Consider the following 23978-nt stretch of genomic DNA (forward strand, 5'->3'; position numbering starts at 1 on the left):
ATTATTGTTCTAAGCGTAGCCAGTGACGATAAACCAATAGTTACTAAAATGTGCATAATCATGTTGTTGAGATCCTTTAGATATTCAAAATCTTCACTTCTCATAGCCTAGACATGAGTGTTAAACAGTTCAAACGAATGATGGAACTTCTTTTGCGAGAATGAATTATAAATCTCACATTTAAATTAAGACGTACTATCTGCATTTTTGATGAGCTGAAAATCTTCCTCAAAATTAAATGACGAAGTATTTTATATATTTAAAACACTTGAATTTTATGTTTATTTCTAGTCAAAATCCGCCATGTAGTATATTTCAGAATATCAAAGCTATGTGATACCGATATACCAGTACTTTTAACCTCAACAATAAACTGAGCGCAGTTGAAAAACGTTAGAAATCAAGGAGTAGAACACAAATTAATGGCTAGTAGTTAATGGGATTTGAGGAGTTTTCACTTTGTCGCAAGCTATAGTAAGCTGTTTTCAGTATTCATGTTGTGAAGCCAGTATTTCTTAGTAATAATACTAGCGATAACTGGTTGGTACTACTCATAAAATCTACATCGCTCAGTCTAAATGTAGATGACTTTTAAGGTTATATATATATATATATATATATATATATCAGAAATCACTTACCCCTCTTACCCCCCATGGAGGTGCATAGGCCGCTCACTGGCAATATCCATAGAACTCTGTCCTGGACAATCCTTTCCAGTTCCTATTCATCATTTTGATGTCTGATTCTAATCCTCAGCACAGTGTGTTCTTTGGCCATCCTCTTTCGCGTTCTACTTCAGGATCCCAAGTCAGCGCTTATCTCGTGATACAGTTTGGTGATTTCCCTAATGTATATCCTATCCACTTCCAACGTCTTTTTCTAGTTTCCTCTTGAGCTTGAATCTGGTTTATTCTCTCCCACAGTAGGCTGTTGCTGATGGTATCCGGTTAACGGACATTGAGTATCTTGTGTAGACAATTGTTTATAAATACCTGTACAACTTTGATGATGGTTGTGGTAGTTCTCGAAGTTTCAGCTCCATATAATAGAATTGTCTCGACGTTCACATTGAAGATTCTGACTTCGATATTGGTTGACAGACAGTTATTTTAAGTTCCACATGTTCTTCAACTGTAGGAATACTGTGTTTGCTTTGCCAATCCTTGCTTTTACGTTTGCTTCAGATCCTTCGCTTTCGTCGATGATGCTACCGAGATACGTGAAATTTTCTACCTCTTCCAGAGTTTCCCCATCAAGTATGATTGGATTGGTGTCCTCTGTGTTGTATTTGAGGATCTTGCTACTCACTTGTGTATGTTGAGGCCTACTGTTGCAGACAGAGACTACTGCTACACTGTTTGTCTTGACGTGTATTTGTTGATGTGTGTGGGATAAAAGGGCCAGGTCACCTGCGAAGTCCGATTCGTGTAGTTGGGTGTAAGCTGTCCATTGTATTCCGTGCTTCCCTTGAGATGTGGTGGTCCTCATAATCAAGTCAACGACCGGAAGGCGGAGAAAAGGCATGAGTAAAATTTTGTAACTTTAACAATAATTACTCAATATCTTTCAACATGTTCGAAACTTGAATGTGAATTTCCCCTCATTTATGTTCACCGTCGATCATAATGATGAGATTTTGGTTCATACATGGCAACATGAATCTTTTGTCTAATTTACGCTCTGAGTTATTGACGACCTTTGTTTAAAACCGAACAGTTCATTAAATCAAAACACACTTTATGATATAGAACTGTTTGAAGGGAATTAAATTGAGATCATATTAAATATACAATATTTATTAAGACATAGTGTAACATCGAACTATTAAATACAGTAAATCCCGAAAATATGTAAATTCCCCCTGACTAAATGTCGTTTGATGTTTATTATTTAAATCCATGAATGAAAATGTCGTTGTGTTAAATTCAAATTGTTAATAGCTTGTTGACACTGATCAACTAACCATTTTAAAAATATCTAAGATATTAATATAAATTTGTGTAGATTTGTTTTATTCAACTGAAGAAAACCCAAATGTCTCTTGTTCAAGATGCCAATCACTTTTTGGGAAATTGTAAACAATTTAGAATAAAATAAACATTAAAATAGGAAGGCCAAAGAACACATTACGCCGGGAAATAGAAGCAGATATGAAAAGGATGAATAACAACTGGAAAGAACTGGAAAGGAAGGCTCAGGACAGAGTTGGATGGAGAATGCTGGTGATTGGCCTATGCTCCTCGACGAGGGGTAACAGGCGTAAGTAAGTAAGTAAGTAAACATTAAAATATCCTTCAGTAAAAGAAGAGTGTTTAGATATTGAAATATATATATTATAGTTTTCATAGTTTGTATTAAATTTAACAAGATAATATCAAACATTCGTAGTAATTTATATTAGGTTATTATTACTATTAATGGCTTTATTCACTATTATATTTTTGGTACAATATAGAATTCTCAGCACAACAACAAGTTTCCGTTTCTTATTTCTTGGTTGATCATGACGATAAATATTAAGTGATCGCCAGTTTGAAGTTAACAGTCCAGTCAATAGATATCTAAATAATGTACACTCTTTTCTCTGCATATTGCCAGCAACCACGATATCTCTGATTGGGCCTTTTGTAACTTGTACAATGAAAGGGTGTACACTTTTCAGAAACGCACCTGAATAGGTTATGCCATTAATAGCTATAATGATGTATTAAAACAAACAAAATTAGAGTTTTTGAAGTATCTAAATGTCAAGAACAAGTAGCTTAGATGTTCAAGGAGGCCGCCATTGATGATATTGAAAAATATATTGTAGTTTTATAGTTTATATTAAATTTAACATAATAATATCAAACATGCACAGTAATTTATATCAGATTACACTATTTAATAATACGACGTTATGCGTAGAATGGATCAATTATTTTACATATTATAACTGAAGGAAGAAATTCTTCGCTGAGTCATCAAGAAAGTCCTGGGTTAAATGAAACACTTAACGTGAATGTCTAAAAATTATAAGAATAGTTTAACATTAGTCAATACATCCAAGAGTTTGTAGTAACTAAAATGACAAGAAATTACTTTAATTTTCAAGACTTACTTAATACCTTTTTTAAAATCTATTAAATATGTATAAGTTAAAACAAATTCATAATTATAGATTAAGTACAATGTTTGAAAGATCGTATTAGGAGCTATAGTTAACTTTTTAAAAGATTAGACTTGAATAACAGTGAACGTAATTTGGTAAATGATCATTTTACGATCGATTCACTGTTATTCATCCTTCTTGTTTTAATTAAATTTGTTAATATAATGCATTAGAATACACTTAACTTCATGAATATGCTAACACAGAAGCTGATAATATCGAGAATATATTGTACTTCAATGGTTCTTTTAATACACGTAAGGAATATACTCATTAAAAATGAATATAGTTTAAAATTTATCAACTCTATGTTTTCATAATTAAAATGGTCATACTATAACATGCTTAATCGCTTCCGTGTACTAATCATTACCATTCAATTCTAATAATGTTGTCTGTGATCTAATGATTTTGCACCCTATGAAATGCACCATTTGGAAAAATCTCTTTTTACATTACAATCCTACTTCATCAGTATGAAAAATCCTTTTCTAATCTGCTAAGAATACTGATTTTGATTTTTTTCGTTTTTACTCTGTTCTTAAACATGAATTCTTCATATTCATTTTTCAGAACGAAATTTTTCCTGATAATTTTTGAAACATCTAAATGAGAGAACTTAATAATTTTGTGCTTACACAGTTGTATAACATTAAAATAGACAAGTTATTATTATTAGCACAAGCAATTGGCTATCAAGACTCAGTAGCTGAGTGGATAACGCAATGGCGTTTGAAGCGAAAGGTACTGGGTTCGAGTTGCAGAGTGAACATCAACTCTGAGATGCAGGTACATCCAGCTGACGAGTCCTAAATAGGATGAAATGCGCGTCCTGTATTCCACTACTAGCCACTGTCCATCTTTGCTTATATTATTATTAGCTATTTATTAATTAATTACAATATCCTCAACAGAGATTTTTAAAACAGTCCATATTCTTCAGGTTTCGTAAGTCATTTATATTTAGCGTATGACTAATTTCTAAGTTGGTAAAAACCATAAACTATTCCTTATCAATTGTTCTTATCAGTTAGCAAATGATTTAGTCTCGTGTTCTCCATCTCATAGATTGATTTCTATTAATTTATCTCTTATCCGATAATTGTTCTAAACATTTGCTTTAACTGAAACTTTTTAACTCCTAAGAATGTAGCTCACGTCTATAAAATTTTATATTACTCCGAGTAGTATAACCGGTAAACAATGTCTTTATAGTTGTCTATAAGAATGATGGTCAATTTATTTAACGTATCAATATATTGATAATTCAAGTAAGTCAATTTGTAAACTGTGTTTCTGTGAGTCGACTTCATTTTGAAATTTTAGAAATTATGCAATGAATGGCGTCACATTCATGAGAAAAATAGAGTATCCTATACTAAGTTTATTAGCGTTCATTTTTATTAAAAAATATCTTAATGAAAAAACCCAATTTAATTCTAAATGTTTCTTGTATAAGTGATTCAAGATTAATGTCAATCAAAACAGCTTCTTTACTAATAGTACAGTCTTAAATTTTTCAGTTCTTAATAGTCTAAGGTGAATTAATGTACCTATCAAATGAGCTCTAATATGAAACCATACATACTACTCATTAAATTGAATATATATTTATTAAACATAAATAAAAATGGGAAGAAACAGCTAATTTGCTCCTGAAAAATAATGGAATAACATAATTGAAATCAATTTCTTGTTGAATTCAAAATAACTTATTCACCGGGTAATTAATTCATTGAATATCAAGTTATAACTCTAAGAATTTAATTCATACTAATCTGTAATGCATATTACAACGTTTAGTAACATAAAATATTGTAGAACTATGGGAAGAAACAGAAATACTCAACAAAATAAAATAACTTACGAATAATCAGGAGTTTTGTGGAGATTTCAGTATTTTCATAGTTGAAATCATGAGTCAATTAAAGCTAGACCACCAGAGAAAACCTGAAACCGCTGGACGGCCGTTTCGTCCTATTATGGGACTCCTCAGCAGTGCGCATCCACGATCCCACCTTGCGGGATTCGAACCCAGGACCTACAAGTCTCACTCCAGAGCACTTGATCGATAGACCACCGAGCTGGCATCCATCGGTGTTAATGTCTAACTTAAACCAATCCACAAAGTTTGAGCAACCGTTCACCAATTGCCTTCAGTGAATTGTTATCTCACAGCATACCTCATTGAACTCCACTGGTCACTGCTTCTTACTAGGACTCCAGGACATATATCTTGAAGTCAGTCACTAATGAGCATATGATAATTGAAATTTCATATTATGTTTACGACAAAATTCCGGAAATTAATTTTCATAAATTAAACATAAGTTGATTTGAAAAATTTATCTATTATAAATCTATTATACCCAAATCTTATTTGAAGATTTCTTTTTTTTAGTATGATTACTCTTTTATGAGAAAAAGCAGATTTTCTTAAAATTTCAATTACGGACAGTATCGAGATTAATCGACTTATTTGAACTAGTTCTCCCTCTGTCACTCTCTCTCTCCCTATATATATATATATATATATATAAAGCAAATGTGATTGATGTTAAAATGTTAACTTGTTACGTCATATGGTATTATTAACTTTAGCCGTGAGGAAGTAGGAATATCAAGCAAGTCTCATAAGTCTCAAATTCAAATATTATATTTTAAATAGTATAAAATATAAACATTTATAATTAACTGGCATAATGTGACTTGTAAAAATACATTTTAGTCATTTATATATCACCTCTTTAAAATATAGTAAAATTTGAATATAATTAGTGTGAGTTTAGTGTGGACAACTGTTTATAAACAGTTGTCTACGCAAAATACTCAACATCCATTGGCCGGATACTATCAGCAACAGCTTTTTATGGGAGAGGACAAACCAGCTTCCAGCTCAAGAGGAAATTAGGAAAAGACGTTGGAAGTTAATAGGACATACAATAAGGAAATCACCAATGTGCATTACAAGGCAATCCCTAACTTGGAATCCGGAAGGGAAGCGTAAAAGAGGAAGGCCAAAGAGCACATTACGCCGGGAAATAGAAGCAGATATGAAAAGGATGAATAACAACTGGAAAGAACTGGAAAGGAAGGCTCAGGACAGAGTTGGATGGAGAATGCTGGTGATCGGCCTATGCTCCTCCAGGAGGGTTAACAGGCGTAAGTTGGTGTGGTACACTTTATTTGAGAAAGTACAATTTTCGCGACAAAATAATCGACTTGGTAGGTTTTCTAATAGAGCTTCGTGTATTTTTAAACTGATATTAACTTAAGGACCATTAATTTTAGACTTATCTACTCTTTCAACCATATCTGAAATCTAAGGAGAAAAAAATCTGTAAAAGCTGTAGAATCTGACAATTTAGAAACTAATAAGCAACTATTTCTTCATTGCTTTCTTCTACTCCACTGGCTTTTTTTAGTATATCAACCATAACGATAAAATCCAGTGAAAGAATTAAAATACAGTGGTCGACAACTTTGGACTTCATTTGTTTTGCACTACAAGGTTTAGAATCACCTTATATAGCTTTTTTGCGTATCCAAGTTAATCAGCAATAAAGATAGCACGAAAACTGATGCCAAAATAATTACTTATAAAAACGCATTTTCAAAACTCGATTGATTTATAAGACAATTTTTTTATTCGGAGAGTAATTATTTACTCGCATGAGTTTTAATCTCTTTAATGTTTTGCATTTGGTACTTTACTACAATAACTTTTACTTGTCAAACAATGATCCCACTAACTTTTACTCTTTTATGCTGTTAGAGAAAGGACTTAACATGTGATTCATTTTATCATTAATCATCGCTAGTTATGACATTTCATCTGTACAATATCTGAAAATTGATTTCATACAATAAATGACTGGGTAGGTAACCAATGTTGAGCTTTAGTCAGTAAGGTACATGAGTTTTTGTTGTCCATTCTTTCTGAACTAGACGGTTTAAATGCATCTCATTCATTCCCGTTCCGGATATCAGTAACATCTGCTTCATGTAAAACTAAGCTTATTAGTTGTTCCACAAGCGTAAAATATGCTTGTTCCGGTAGATTTATCTGTGATTGGTTGTAATTTGTCCTTGTCTATGTAGCTACGCTTATTCACATGAAACATGATAGACATTTTATCAGATTTACGATCGTACTGTAAAGTGATATGACAAACTGATGCAAACTGAGATATCGATTTTTCTGACCCTAGCATATTTAATTGTAATCTTATTTGTTATATTGTATTTATTCATTTATATTTGATCCTGATTTTTAATTATGCACATTTTTATAAACGCATGCTTGTCGATTTAAAGAAATTAGTCTTCATCTATTTTCATATGTAAGTTGACTCAAACTTAGTCTATTAAGATGGTTTTGTTCTCTCAGCTCAAAGAACAAAACTCCACCTGAGCTACAGATGTTCTTCACCATCTTAACTGTCTTTTGATGAGCAATAGCCAAAGGCCACATAATGTTCACCCATTCAGTCTTACCGTACCTGGCATGCGAAACACTGAGTCATATTCAAAGTTTATATTTGCGTTTCAGCAATGTGATAAGTCGCGAGAATATAGATGAAGGTGGTAAAGATAGACACTCCATTGACCATTATTTCTAGTTAAATGTCTTTTAAAAAGTGTTAAACCTTTTGGCTACGAAACATTCAAGTTGACCTTAAACCATGTCCTTTGTTCCTGTAACACGTGGTATCCAGTTGATAGATGATCGACAGGACTATCTAGGATTGGAACTGTAACTTCTATAAGCCTCAAACATTTTCTGTTGTGAGTGGGAGATAATCTTCATTTAGTTCTCTATAAATGCATCTATCAGTCCATGTTGAATACAGTTTATTAGCCATAACTACTCATTTCAAATATGTGAGGACATATTACAGCTTGGTTTTAAGAAGGTAGTAGATAGTCTGCTAGGAACTCGATCCTTGAAAACTAAACTAATTTCCGTCCCGCAGCAGATACCCATTCTTAAGTTAGGGAATCTATCCCTCTCTTTAAGACAATATAGACTTTATCCGCGAGATGACACTTGAATTCTGCATACGAAATGGAAATTTCATGTTTTATAGTTATTTTCATTTTAAAAACATCCTCCTTTCAAATTAGTTTTCATAACCCCTTGATATTTTCACTTCGCTTATTTTCCACATAATTTGCATGTTTACTCAACGAACTAAAAGAGCATATATATATATATATATATATATATATATATATATATATATATATTTCCACCAACAAAAAGGCCTGTAGTATATACCAACCAAATAAGATTGATAATGAGCAAACAGTAACTGATAAGGATCTATACAGAGGTGTTTAAATGTGTAAACTTTAATTCATATTTCAAACTAAAATCTACTATTTAACGTTATGTAAAGTTAAAAACGGCAGTATTTAGAACTGAATGATGCGTGATTCATATACCGTGCTTCCAATTAGTTAGTTTTGCAAATTGTTCAGTCAACACCTTAAGTAAAAAACAACTGTGATAGAATTTGTAAATAGCCATTTCGATTTCAAAAAGTGCGTGTACCATAAATTCAGGCGCCGTAAAGCATGCATGTAGTAGTGTAGTGAACAGAACACTAGTTGGGGACAATCGAATGTATTTGAGCAAACATTACAGACTATCTCAGTAAATTCTGATAACCAAACAATGAACAGTTAATTTGCAAATTAACAATCAATTGTTTCAATCTTCACTGTTTCTTCTCCAATTCCATTGCTTATGCATTTTTCAAACGATTGCGCTTCATTTCAGTTCTTTCCTCATCGGTCTTCTGCCAAAATACATTCTATGTCTGACCAACACCATATACTACTTATATGGATATAAGTAGACCACACCACAGTAGCATCATGGATCCTTGTATTACCCAACTAAAAACAAACATTCGCCCTAAAATTGAGACTAAAACAATAAGAGATACTTAATTGAAACAAAACAGCTCTAAACCATGTTTTTGATTGCCCTGGTACGGCCGAGGGTGGGGAGAGTCAGATCTCCTCAAAATGTCCTCACATGACTACGCGTATACAGCCACTACCAGGGAAGTCCTACTCAATGCCTTCTCGCGCCAGGGGTGTCATTTACGAAATTGAGAGGACGGAAAGCGAATGTCCGGCTCTTTAACCAGGTTGGTGGACATGGAAGGTCCACCTAGAGGAGTTGTAAATCCCTGATTTCAAACCAATGGTGCACATGGGCTCCAGAATCCTGAGGGAACAAATGGCGTAGGAACCAATCACTGGTCACCGGCTACCATGGGACTGCATCTCCTGATATTGCCCCATTGCCTTGTGGATCAGACCTTCAGGTTGAAGGCTCCGGAGGGGCCCCCTAGGAAAACCAGCTGCTTCGGTTTGGGCCACGGCCCACACATAAATCAAGTGACTTATATGACACATATGTAGTCGGTGCCCCTTTGTACCAATATTCATGTGTTCAAATAAATATGTTTTTAATTATACTTCGTAAAATTATCTATACTCATTAACGCTCAAAAAATCTAATAGCCGGGACTGTTAAAAATTTATGTCAATATCGTAGTTAGCTTGGTAAAATAAACTTTCTAGGTCAGTGTAATTTATCCATTTAAGAAACCTGTTATCATACAGCTTTAAATAGACTACAAAAATGTTACCAACACTACTAATGCATAAAGTATCAACAATAGTGCACATACTATTTGCTGTAGATATCATTCAATAAATTCCTCAAAATAGGACAGAAAACTAAGCAACAAGTTGATCTATAAATGTAAACTGAAGAGATAGTATCGTTATATTGACATTTTACTATTATATGCGAAAGCTCAAAGATGGATGACTAACTTGTAGGAGAGACGAAAACGAGGTTAATACGAATAAAGTAAGAGTTCAAAGAATGTGCATGAACGCAAGGATGGGGAAAAATGACAAAACAACAGAAGCAATCAACCAACTTGTGAAGAAATAACAGTAAACATGATACAAATTCTAATACCAATGTACCTTTATAAAAACAGATTAGTCTACAGACAACGCAAAGTTGACACAAGTAGGATGAAGTTGATAATAGAAATATTCAAACAACCTGAAAATGCTTTCAACAACAGTGAAGTAGATCTATGTATACACTGTCATAAGAGTTAACTTTCTTTTTACATAACTAATATGAAGTAATAATTAAAAAGCGAAAAACATTACTAATAAAATCAAGATGAATATAGAAGGGAATGCTGATAAACTATGAGGATCCCTATTGTTGTCGTTATTATTGAATAGTACACTAGCGTGATTATTTTTATATACACAAGCATGAATGGAAGACAGTAAACAAAGTCTACTATTGAATTATACAACAAAATGGTAGATCTATTGAAATATAAATCCAGATTTCGGTGATACTGTACTAGCAGACTCTGTAGCAGTTGCCTCCGAAGACGAATGTGTGGAACTGGAACCAAAAAAGTCGTAAAATCCACTCCCGCCACTACCAGGCGAGCTTCCTGGACCTGATGACTGATCGTTTTGTGGATTTGGTACAGAGTCTGGCGGAGCTTCTGAAACAAAATACAGTTAATCGGCATTGATTAATTCAAGAAACTAAAAGACGTTTTACACACGTATAACTTTACAAGTTTGTTTCTGGAAATCAACGGTTTTTAAATATAATTAGTAATTCAATGATACACACAAAAAAATCTCCCTCAGTTATATAGATCTTTTGCATGTGTTGTTACTAAATATAAATATCATATGATACTGAAAGATGTGTGAGTTGTAAACACAACTACTCATTTCTAAATGTTCAGATGTAAAGTTAAGGATCAAACTACAAAACAAGAGTATACTGCATAAGAATAGTTTAAAATATTTTCTAAAATTGGATGTAGCATATAACTAATAAAAACGATCTACCGACAACAGAAACTCAACAACACTAACCAAACAGGTTGAAGTGATAATATTTGCACAAGATTAAGAAATAAAAGAGAGAATGGATGAATTACACTAAAAATAGTAGTGATGATGATGATGATGATAATAATAATAATAATAATAATAATAATAGCAGTAATAGTAATGATGGGAACAATGAAGATACAAAAAAGATGTGAATTTCTTTATGAATCCATTCTGTCAACTGATGGGTCAGGGTATTTTTAAATCATTGGCCTAAAATGACCGAAATCATAAAAAGAATCTTCTTTTGAATTCAATCATCATCAGTATATATATCGGCTTTAGATAACTATATAAATATTTGAGTAACATCATAATCATTATTATTAAGGCATATATATATAACAGTTTTGCTGGGAAATATTTCCTCCGAAGTTGTAAGACATAAAGAAGCTTTTCTCAAAATTGGATGAAAATAAATGTAGGGTAGATAACGGGTAAATATAACAGTGATGATGCTGTAGTAGGATGAAGTTAACTATACAACCACCCAATATGTAGTGTATCAGTCAAATGAATTCAGCTTTATTATTACCGATAATACTTTCAATTAATTAACTCATTTAGGTATGAGATGCACTCTAAATATGTACGCCTACGATACTATCTGGTTGTCAAAACCGAAGGGCTTAGTGGAGCGGCGTCAGAACCTAGGAATAAGTGGCTGAAATTTGAGTGGTTTAACTACTAAGCCATAACTCCACTCAACCACTATTACTAATATTACTACTACTGATATGCAGTGGATAATTTACCTTTTCTTTTTTTTCCTTTTTTGAGAAAAAAGAAACAAACAACAATAGCAGAAAAAGTTAACTACTTATAGTTGTAAAATTTGTTAAGATTTCTAGCAGCTGTTACTTTTTCGCCTTTTCTTCATTGTGCTTATGTACAAAGTAAACATTTTAGAAAAAAGACAGAAAAGGTGGACAGAAAGAAAATAAAAATATGTTGTACATGTCAACTGACTTGAAAATGTGGCAGGGGAACATATATTAATTTTCCAGTAGTTTTATTTTTAATCCTGTCTGCTGAACAACATGCTAATGATGGAAACGATGATGAACGGAAAGATAAAATAACTGGAGATAAGAAAACATAAAGCTAGGATACCTAACAACCACTATACTGCCGTCCCAAGGTTATAATAGGGAAAATATTCAGAAATGCCAAATTGACCAAGGAATTACAAAGGAGAAAAAATTCAAGAGAATGATATAAAATTGAAAAAACAGAAATTATAAGGACTAATCTAGTAAGATAATGTAAACTGAGGATTGACAGTGATTTATCATTTGATTTTGTAATAAAGAAATCATTCACTTATTGAAGAGATTACGTAACACATAGAATTTCGAGTATTCGCCTTTGAATCACATATACTACCTGACAGCTTGTCAAACCACAGGTGGGTAGGTATGGTGTATAAATTTGTTATACAATGATAAAAAGTTTATACAAATTACTAACTGAATCTAACATAAATTGTTTGTTTGAATTAATTGTTATATATTGTGGCCCGCCTATTAGAGAGCAGTGATTTATCGATCGGAACAGTGACACACGAAACCCGTACGAGCAGTCTAGAGCACTCGTCGGTCATGCTATCTGCCTAGCTCAGCCAGTTAAGTCCAGAACACCAACAACAGCATCTGCAACATAAACCATTATTCTCAAACATACTGAATGTATATACCAAACAAAACTGACCACATCGTACCATAAAATAGGAAATAACATTTGTACGAGACTTAGCCAAATATGGCTGTGAATGTGAGAGGCAGTAATTAATAGACTCAGGATAACTCAAGAACGGCAAATCGTATGGTAATAGTCTATGGGTCAAAACAAAGCTTATAATAAGAGGGATATGAATATGAATAGTTTAGTTAGTTGACAACTATACAATAAAAATATACACATAGTATTGGTCCATAAATAGTCCTCAAAAGTTACCATTCATAATTTTCTTCGGGATATAACATTATTGAGACATTACTCAGCACACAAAAAGATTAATGAGAAATAAACATAAATTATGAGTTCAGAAATGTTGGTAAGTGTAGACTTCCTGGTTGGGATTCGGGCGATTGCCATGAACAATAGTTGGAGATGTTTAATAACATGACTCAGATTTGGTCCAAAATACGCCAATGTATTTACTCCTTTTCTTTCCTTAGATTTTCAGTTCAAAATTAAATATACCCTCTACTCCTCAAATTAATTTATTTTGCCTAAATAGTTTTTTCTATGCTTGATTTGTTCACTATATCTATTACTTTCAGTGCTTAGGCGTTCATCTTGATAAATTCATCTTCCCGTAATAATGTAGTGGCAACTCGGACGATGAACGTGTCAGATGCTTGTGACTGACTGGTGTATGATATAAACACTTGAGTACTAAATGAACATGAATATTTCCCGTGTGCGAAAACATCCCCGAAAATTGCAGATTTGCCGGAACTACCATAAAAATTGCATTAGCTCAAATGCAACTTACATTGAACATGGTCACAATTGTCACTTTAGAAAAGCTTCCACCATCATGTTGAAAAAAGATTCAAAACACTTGTCTTTAGAGGACACGTAAAACTCTAAAGTCACTCCTAATCCAGATAAATTGAAAGCATACGTACAAACTCTCTATCATGCTTGTAAAAATCATCAAATAATGAAAACTAAAAATCTGTCGCACCAATGCACAGTGATTTCATGCATATTCACTTATAAGCTGATTACGTTTGCGATCATGAGGTGACCAGTGGAATACTCCTGCATACAATAAATATTTCGAGGTCGGGATGTGAATTATGTGTTATCAATCCTCTTATTACGACTCAGTTACTCTTATTGCTTGGTATTCTTGGACACTACTTCAACCAAAAAGTCCCCAAATCAGAACACGGTTGAACAGGAACGTAATTATATTCCAAATAACGAGCTTGGGTGGAAATAGGAATCACCATAAGAAAAACATTAATATATCTACAATTTCTACACAATACTCTAGAATCTTCTCCAAGTATCTGCTGGAGCTGATCGATTAAGGAACAGTCAATCAGCGTGCCCCACACAATCCTGAACGCAACATGCTTTAATCCAATCTATATCCCGCTAACACTATGCCTTGATTTTATTCATAAGTCAAGACTCAAAATAAGCATATTTGTTAAGATTAAAAGAGAAACAAACGTTCTCATCTATCTATCTATCTACCCATATATATATATATATATATATATATATATATATATATATATATATATAGTTAGCAAACTTACGCATCAGCATAGGAGCGAATCTATTTATCATGATTCCAAGTCCCTCGATAATTGCCAATATAACGCCACCAACAAATGCTTGACCGACCATAGCTGTTGGACCATGACGAACAGCCAGAGCAGCTCCCGTTATAGCCCCACTAGTGATGGAATTCCACGGATCCTCTTTTCGACGAGCAAGAACTAAAGAGCAATCGACAGCAGTAAACACTCCACCCCATATAGCGAACCCTCCACCCGTGATTGGTGCACGTTGACGACTGTTAACCATTGCGCTTACTAGTTTTTTTGTATAACCCGAAGGAGCGTTACGATAGCCTCTGTAGAAATGTAAAACACTACCACCGATAGTACCCATAGCAAATGCAGCTCCACAATCGCTGACGATACGAAACGGACTGAAAGAGAAGTCAAATAAAGTATAAGAGGAATACGATACTTTTCAATTAATTTTTAAAAATATTATAATTACACTAGAAATATGGGTAACAAATTAAGCAATATTACTTTTCAAACATTCGATGAACATTGTACGCAAAATACTTGTTCTAATGAACCTCAAACACCATAAAGCTTCATCCAGTCTATGAGATGCTGACAACTCTTTTACAGTGAAATTTCAGACAGAATACTGGGCATCAATCGATTCTCAACAGAGAAATTTGTGAGTGAATTTTTGACTTCACCCGAATCAACATGACGCTGAAAAATTTGTAAAACTATTTTGGTTACTTATAGTTATTTTAGTAGCGTAACAATCCTCATGAACTGATTGAAATCAGACATGTATATCATTGAATTCTGCTCAGTAACATGGAAAACAAATGTTCACGCGCAAAATCGGAAATCCTTGGTTTGACTTCAAGATGCGTGGTCGCATATGTGCACGGTTAAGGAGCACTCCCAAGTCTCAGTGGTGGTCTAAGTAAGATCGGTTCGTGATCTAAACTACTGAAAAAATCCTTAAATAACAGATTACCGAATATCGATTTCGCACAGCAGTATGATGCACACTAATATCCCAAATGTGGTGAGTTTGAAAATATCGGTCAGTCGGCTACAAAGTAGGACAAAGCACATATATGCATAGGTTCAAATGATTAGACCCATTTACACTTATGAATTAATGGTTAAATATGATGATATTTACCCTGCTTCTACTGAATTGTATTCTCAGTTCGCAACTCCAACTATGATATCCTTGAACCATAAAAAGAGTGCGTAAATCTACTACGTGACTAATAACTCAATCCACAAAAGCGAATTCCTTCATTGGTTTAATGAAAAATGACCTTTACAGAAAGCTTTCTGAATTTCTTCATAAAGCTTAAGGCTCACACATAATACTCACAGCAGATGACTTTAAACAGAAAGACATTTAGGTGGATACTTTAAGTTCCCAACTCAGCGAACTGATAATGGTGACCGTCTCCTGCAACTGTGCTCAGACAATCGTTTTTAGTAAGCACTAATTTTAGGCATGAGGGGAGACATCGTCTAACATGGCGAACTGTCATATGATTTTACAACCTCAAGTGGTGTCCGTCAAGGCTGTACACTATCCCCATTTTTGTTTAACTTCATTATGGACCCGCTGCTGGAAATAACACTCTCTTCGACTGAATTTTCAAGAATTGATCTCTTACCAGGGGGACCACTAAGCGACTTAGAATACGCAGACGATATAGTCCTGCTTGGTGAAGATGCTGACAAAATGCAGAGTCTTTTGGTAGCATTGAATAACAATGCCAGTAGGTTTGGAATGCGTTTCTCCCCACCCAAATGTAAATTGTTGCTCCAGGACTGGCCTGCGTCAACACCCGAACTAAAGATAGGGAGTGAAGTAGTCGAACGCGTCGACAACTTCACTTATCTTGGAAGTCTGATCAGCCCTGATGGGTTGGTGTTTGACGAAATCTCAGCACGGATTCAAAAAGCTCGTCTGGCTTTTGCCAATTTACATCACCTATGGCGAAGACGAGATATCCGTCTATCAATTAAGGGACCAGTATACTGCGCATCAGTTCGCTCTGTTCTACTTTACGGCTGCGAAACATGGCCATTAAGAGTAGAAGATACTCGTAAGTTACTAGTATTTGACCACAGATGCCATAGGAATATTGCTCGCATCTGCTGGGGTCACCGGGTTGGTAATCGTGAGGTTAGACTCAGGGTATTAGGGAATGATGGTAAATCAGTTGATGAGGTCATGAATCTTCATCAACTGAGATGGTTGGGCCACGTGTTACGTATGCCTGAACACCGATTACCACGATGCGCTATGCTTACTAGTATTGGCGATGGTTGGAAGAGAGTTAGGGGTGACCAAACCAAAACACGGCATCAGTGCTTGAAGTCGCTAACTTCTAGTCTGAGCCATGTTGGTAGATGCAGACTACTTGGTTGTGGTCCGCGTGACTATCGTAACCAATGGTTGGAGACTGTGGGTGACATGGCTCAGAATCGATCACAATGGCGTACATGTATACACCCTTTATCTTCCCTTAAACCGTGAGATTAAAATTTCTAATAACTGATTCTTTTCTCTATATATTACCACCACTAAATTAACTACTTCTATGAATCCGGTGTTCATCTTGTTGTGTTAATGAGGTATGGCAACTTGGACCGATGCATATGTGTACCTGGTCCTACGTTGTAGCAGACTGACTGATGAAAAAGCTCAGGATCGATCATTGTGGAGCAAAGTATTCCCTCTTTACTCACACTGTCATTGTTACTATAATATAGTTCGACTCCACCATTAATCTCTCTAAATTTATCTCATCCAGCTAGTGTGGTATGGGAACTTGGGCCAAAGCATATTTGTGCCAGACTATGTTGATCATTAATGACTGACTGTATATTTGAGTTTATAAAAATGATGGAATTTCTTGTATGATAATCAGAGAGCTGTGTGTGTATGAAATTAAAGTGAAATGACAATTTTTGTGTGGCGCATATATATCTGGTGCTCTCTTGTAACAATATGTGTTCAAATAAATAAATAAAATAGAGAGCTATGTTAAACTCTTTCGAATGTTCCATGTATAATTAACCGATTAACAGACGAGTCCTTTTAAATAAATAGGCTGTTAAGACGTAGAGTTTTACGAAAGCTTTAAAATAATCTCCAGAGAGTTGTATGTATTTTGCAATTGTAGAATATATGATTCTCGTGGAGTGATTTGACAAGGAATCTATGGAATGGGAAGTGAAGTAGTTTCAAATTACTTTGAGCTCTACAACAGATCTGATGGAATGATTGTGAATAAAATGATGGCAAGGACGTGGATATTTTACTACTCATCATTCGCCGTTACTTATGTCTGCGGCAAAACATGACCTTATGAAAAGATGTAAACTTCACAGAAGTTTGCCGAATTACTTTAAGATTACAACCGCAGTTGGAGATTACATGTATTCAGTCATATACGTTTTCATAACACTATTTATGTACAGTGAGGGTGCTATATTGAAAATTGGTTAGTTTAACACAGTGAACACCGGCTTATATACCTGTTGCCGAAATACACAGTGAAAGACTTGTGACAATACCCAGATGTATCAGTTAGTCGATCATAAACACTGATTGACCTGTCGCATGCCTTCACTGGTATGACGAAAAACATGAAGTGGGTAGTAATACAAGGAGCAGCCGAAACATATGGGACAGGGTTCGGCGGAAACAGTTAAAGCTGAGGAATGAAATGTTGGAAATGATACATGATTCATTAGCTAGGACGGTGGAAAATAAATAAAAATGTCATTGAGGATATATTACAGATAACATAAAACAGTTTGTAGCCATATGCCGAAGAATTCAGGTGCGTATTCTAGTAAAACCATGCAAAAAGTAGCTTAAATGTCACACTGACTTGGCAGACTATACCGTGCCCCCAAATGCCCTGGTAAGGCCGAGAATGGGGAGAGTTTGCTCTCTCGAAATGCTCTCATATGGCCACGCGAATATATAGCCTCTGCCAGGGAAGTCCTACTCACTGCCTTCTCGTGGCGGGGGTGTTGTTCACAAAAGTGAGAGGACGAAAAGCGAATGTCCGGCGCTTTAACCGGGTTGGTGGATGTGGAGGATCCACCTAGGGGAGTTGGCAAACCCTGATTCCAAACCAATGGTGCACATGGGCTCCAGTATCCTGAAGGAACGAATGGCGTATGAACCAACTGTTGGTGACCGGCCACCATGGGACTGCATCTCCTTACGATGCTCCACTGCCTTGTGGACTAGACCTTTAGGTCAAAGGCTGGGGGTGTGGCCCCCTAAGAAAACCACCTGCTTCAGTCTGGGCACCTGGGCAGTATCACAGCCCTCACACAAATCGAATGAGATTTGTGAGGCGCGTATTTATCTGGTGCTTCCTTGTACCAATATTTATGTGTTTAAATCAATAAATAAATAAGTGTTAGTAGACGACTGATCACAGATCGAGAAAGTACCTGAAACGCTCGATGTTCGAAAACTTCGTTTGAGTAACAAAATAGGATGTCGTTTAAAGGCACATGAGTGAACTTGAAATATTTTGTAATCGCGAGAATAACTCGTATCATATTACAGGATTGGGAGAGTAATGGTAAATTTAGTGAATATGTTATATTGTTTCTACTGAGGACATTTGCGAAGCGACGTTCATAATCGAAACCCAGGATTCCTTTTTTCTTAGTGAAGTTGTTAGGTTTTTATAGTTACGAGTGACACATGATGAAAACTGACACAGAATAGTCCATTCCAACTACCGATGACAGTTGGACTAATAAAGATCGGTGATAATTAATTAAAGAACCGTATGAGACAGTCTCGAAAGAACCCATATGATCCAAACAAGTAGGAAATACTAATCATGTGACTCCAATAAACTTCAAGATTTATATATACATATGTACATGTAAACTGGAAAATAACTGATTGTAATCGTTATTATTGCGCAATATAATAGTAAGCTGAACCGCAATATTCAAACAGGAAAAACAAAGAAATACGTATTAAAGGTAACCCATGAAAAAGCCTTACACACCAGGGATCTCTGCTGAACTCGTCCATGTCAAGGTCTCGTGACTGACTGTAGCGTGAACAGTTATATCGTGCAGCTTGAGTAAGATGACCATAACAACTGCATGCAAAAAACTTCCAATAATATCAGATTCAAAATGAATTCTTCTACTGTTTTTTCGAAGACTTTCGAGCATAGTACTTTAGACACTCCCATTAATCTAAGTTTTCAATACCGCAGTTTTTCCAGACTGTGGGGAAAACTACATATACTAATATGACCGTGGGAAAAACTTTAAAATTTCTCAAAAACCAGGAGGTTAGGGTTGTACTGGATGATTAGTCATCCAATGGATAGTTCACTGAGTGCTGAATAGTTTTATGGTCCTCGTTTAGACTATATTGACTCCTATATTCAATTATTTCGGTAAGGATAAAATGAAGATCACATTTTTTCTTTATTTGTGGGGTTTCAGTTTCAGTTTCAGTTTCAGTTTCAGTTTGGAAAGGACAGGAGGCTTGGTGGCCTGTGTTAGTCCTGGCAATGATGGTCTCTCAGCTGATCCAACTTTCTTTTGAAGGAGTCGACGGATGGAGCCTCAACCACGTGCTGAGGTAATGAATTCCACTCGTTGATTATTCGATGGGAAAGTCGGTAGTCAGCTGACAAGTAATTCGTTCTAGGCTTGTGAACTTTTTTGGAGTGTCCTCGTAGATTTTCTGTTTTGGAAGACAAGAAAAATGAGGGCATATCAGGTGCAAATTTGTCATTTAGCAATTTGAAAACTATAATCAAGTCACCTCTGATTCTTCTATATGACAGCGGGAATAGGTTTAGCTTGGTCAGTCTAGTACCATACGGGAGCTTCGCTATTCCGGGAATCAGCCTAGTTGCTGTTCTCTGAACTCTTTCCAAGAGTTCACTGTCTTTTTTTAGGCAGGGGTTAGCTGCTTGTATACAGTACTCAAGTTTAGGGCGTACGAACACTGTATACAAAGTCAGAAACGTTTTAGCGTCAAGATGCCTAAAAGCCCTGCGTATGGACCATAAAGTCCTAAAACCTTTGGCGGCTATTGCACGGCAGTGTGCAGTAGTCTTTAAGTCTTGACTAACGATGACGCCTAAGTCATTGTGTGCCTGAACAATAGGTAACTCAGTGTTATTCATCGTGTATGTATCTGTACCCTGATGGCCAATATGCATCACAATACACTTGGAAGTGTTTATCGGCAATTGCCAGGTTTGGGACCATTCAGATAATCTCTCCAGGTCATTTTGAAGTTCTAAGCTATCGCTCTTGCTTTGTATCGCTCTCCATATCTTGACATCATCAGCATAGAGTAAGACCGATGACGATAGTAGACGAGGGAGATCATTTACGTACAGGAGGAATAACACTGGCCCCAAAACTGTACCTTGGGGGACTCCACTAAGCACAGTTTCCCAGCTAGACAACTTGGAGTTCACCCTTACTCTTTGTTGACGCCCAACTAGGAAGTCTTTTATCCACATCAATAGATTGCCTCCGATCCCGACATTCCTTAGCTTATATAACAGCCGGTTATGCGGAACTTTGTCGAAGGCTTTGCTGAAATCGATGTAAGCTACGTCTATAGGTAATTTTTGGTCCTTAAGAGCGCACCAGCTTTCACGAGCGACTAATAAGTTTGTGAGACAAGAGTAACCTGTTCTAAAACCATGCTGCTTTTCGGAGAGGATCCGGTTTTCATCGAGATACTTTAACAGTTCCTTCCGAATAATCTTTTCTAAGATTTTAACAACCACACTAGTTAGGCTAATTGGTCGGTAATTCTCAGGCTTATGTTTTGTACCTGTTTTGAAGACTGGACTTACTATGGCGTTCTTCCAGTCTTTTGGTAGACGACCCTGGGTTACGGATAGATTAAAACATACACTTAAAGGGTTCGCAACAAAGTTAGCTAATTCCTTTAGTAACCTAGGATGCAGTTCATCGGGTCCAGTGGATTTACCTATGTCAAGCTTAACTAGCAGACCAAAAACATCGAGTTCTTCAATGGTTACGCTGTCCAGTGCTTGTGTGGGTGGATTTTCATGGCCTGGTGAGAAGGGTGTTTCTATGGTGTATACATCGCTAAAGTATTTAGAGAATACTTGAGCTTTGCCAAAGTCATCCTCCACTAGTGATGTGGCAGTACTGTCTCCCCATAATGAAGGAACATTTCTTCTTCTTTTTGTCCTTTGGTTTATATACGAATACAAGCGTTTAGGGCATTCTATGGATTCCCTTACGATTTTCTCTTCGTACAGCTTTCGGGCCTTACGGAGGGTCGAGGCACAGGTATTTCGAGCCTTTTGATACTGAGATTTCGCCTCGTCAGTCCCCAGTAACCTAAATCTGTCCCACATTTTCCTTCTTTTACGGAGAAGGATGCGAACCTCCCTACTGAACCACGGTGGGGAGTTTCTCGGTCTCTTAGGTGTAGTCCAAGGGATGTGGGGGGTGGTAACTTTTAAGTATAAATTCCGGAATACGTCCCAAGCCGTTTCGATTGATGACTCTGGATCTAATTTCCAATCTACTAATGATGCTGATTTCATGATGTCTGCTATGTTTGCTTTCCAGACGTTAGGTCTGGATTGAGCTGAAGCGTACTCGTGATCGACAGTTATATGGAAGTCAAAGCTTAAAACTGCATGATCACTTTTGCCTAGGGGTGGCATGTAATCCAGGTTTGCAACATCATCCTCATAATGAGTCAATATAAGATCTAGTAAGGATGATGCAGAACCCGGGTCGTACCTAGTTGCTTCCTTCACGTGTTGCACTAGAGCACAAGTGATTATCGCATCAACTAGTTCCTGTTCGAAGGAGTTTGCTGACGATTCAGTCCGAAGATTTCCCCAGTCCACCATGGGTGCATTGAAGTCCCCTAAGATTAGACATCGATCACTTCGTGATAAAGTGTTGAGACTGCTTAGCAGGACCTCGTTTGCCTCACAGCTTGGACTGCGATAGATCAAACTAAGTAGTAACTCTTGTCCCCTGCATTTCAGGCGGCAGCAAACTAATTCATACGTCCCACTCTCATGGGATACACTGTCGATAATGGTGAATGGAATAGCATTCCTAATGAATAGAGCTACTCCCCCTCCTTTACGCGTTTGTATTCTATCGGCCCTTACCAATGTAAAACCCTCGAAATCAAGTTCCCTACTATCTATAGACGGCGTCAGCCATGTTTCTGTGACTGCGATTATGTCTGGCCTAGTTGAGTCAATCTGTACACCTAGTTCCGGTAGCTTATTTAGTAAGCTCCGGGCGTTGGTATAACAGATCCGAAGCCTATTTAGGTGGCCTCGTGCTTCACCCAGAGTGGCTTCGGCATCATCCTCTGTCGAAGCCTCACAACCCGAAAATTTACAATTTTCAGGTCTTTTTCGCCAGCGTCTAATCTGAGCTGTAGTTCCTTTTCGGCTTCCCGTCTTTTAACACGGTCCGCCAACGGTAAGTCCTTACGGAGAAAAACTCCTGAACCCTTTAATTTGTGTCCATTTTCTAAGATTAAGTCGCGTTCGTTTGAGGATTTGAAAACGACTTTGAGTAGTCTAGACTGATTTGGTTTCAGATGCGTTAGATTTCCTAATCTATACACCTTTAGCAAGGTGACTCCGGGGATGTTTTTGGGCATAACTTGGTTGAGTAGTTGTTTTATCAACACAATGTCATGCTCAAAACGAGCTTTCGGTTCTAAGTTGTCACTCTCCTTGACTCTATGGAGAATGACTGATCTGTCGCTGTGATCAGACCTCGGCTTGTCGACCCTTTTGGTGGGGGTATGACTTCCTTTTACGTCATTTTGGCGTTTTTTTCTTACGACCCGTACCCAATCGCCAACGTTCTTTGGAGTGGTAACCACATTCGCGTCAGGCGTACTGTGGGATTCCGGAAGAGTCAGGACGACTTGGGAGATCGGGTCATCTTTCGCGCTGGAAACCGATCGAGCCTTGCGGTTTCGGCTTCCTGAAGTTCCCTTCTGGGTACCATTTTTGATACGAGGGACAGAAGAGACTTTTTTGCGCGAGTTTCTGGTTGTAACAGTCCTCTTTGGAGGATGTTCTTCCTCCTTAGTAGGGTGTGGGTCGGCAGTTTTTGGACTCACTTGGGCCTGCCTTGTGTCAATCTGCGTGTCGACAGATTGAGTTCTGACTGATGTATCCCGACCGCGCTTGCCGAGACACTTTTTTGCGGCATTTACTATTGAAATGGCCTCGGTTAGCAGGCTATTTGCATCCAAACAGCACTGTTGACATAGCCATACACATCCATTTTTACTAAACCGCTTGAAAGCTGCAGGTGTTAGATTCGTGCAAACACGTTGTCATACAAGAAATATTTTTCTTAGATGAGAATAATGATACGAACACTGTTATGTATTAGTGAGATCTGTCTGTTAACCTTGACTGTTTTTTAGTTGTCCAAATATCAATCATTGTGTTTACTTGACGATTCAGTCATAAATATGTGTTTCATTATCGGGTATAATCACCAAAACTGATATCTGAATTCTTCCAATCTAATATACG

At 36.3% G+C, this 23978-nt stretch overlaps 1 protein-coding gene across 1 annotated transcript in view; it reads right to left on the minus strand.

The window, feature by feature from the left end:
• Nucleotides 1-9945: 9945 nt before the first annotated feature.
• Nucleotides 9946-23978, minus strand: part of Smp_155870 (putative mitochondrial import inner membrane translocase subunit tim17) — a gene marked incomplete at its 5' end in the record, with an annotated part of 21521 nt that continues 7488 nt past the window's right edge. Inside the window, 3 exons of the mRNA XM_018797138.1 lie at nucleotides 9946-10722; nucleotides 14407-14804; nucleotides 19437-19546. Coding sequence (XP_018652210.1) covers nucleotides 10535-10722; nucleotides 14407-14804; nucleotides 19437-19546 — 696 coding nt within the window. The 3' untranslated portion in view covers nucleotides 9946-10534. The remainder of the gene's footprint in view (nucleotides 10723-14406; nucleotides 14805-19436; nucleotides 19547-23978) is intronic.

The sequence above is a fragment of the Schistosoma mansoni genome, chromosome 4 (assembly GCF_000237925.1).
Source record: "Schistosoma mansoni strain Puerto Rico chromosome 4, complete genome".
NCBI classification, from domain to species: domain Eukaryota; kingdom Metazoa; phylum Platyhelminthes; class Trematoda; order Strigeidida; family Schistosomatidae; genus Schistosoma; species Schistosoma mansoni.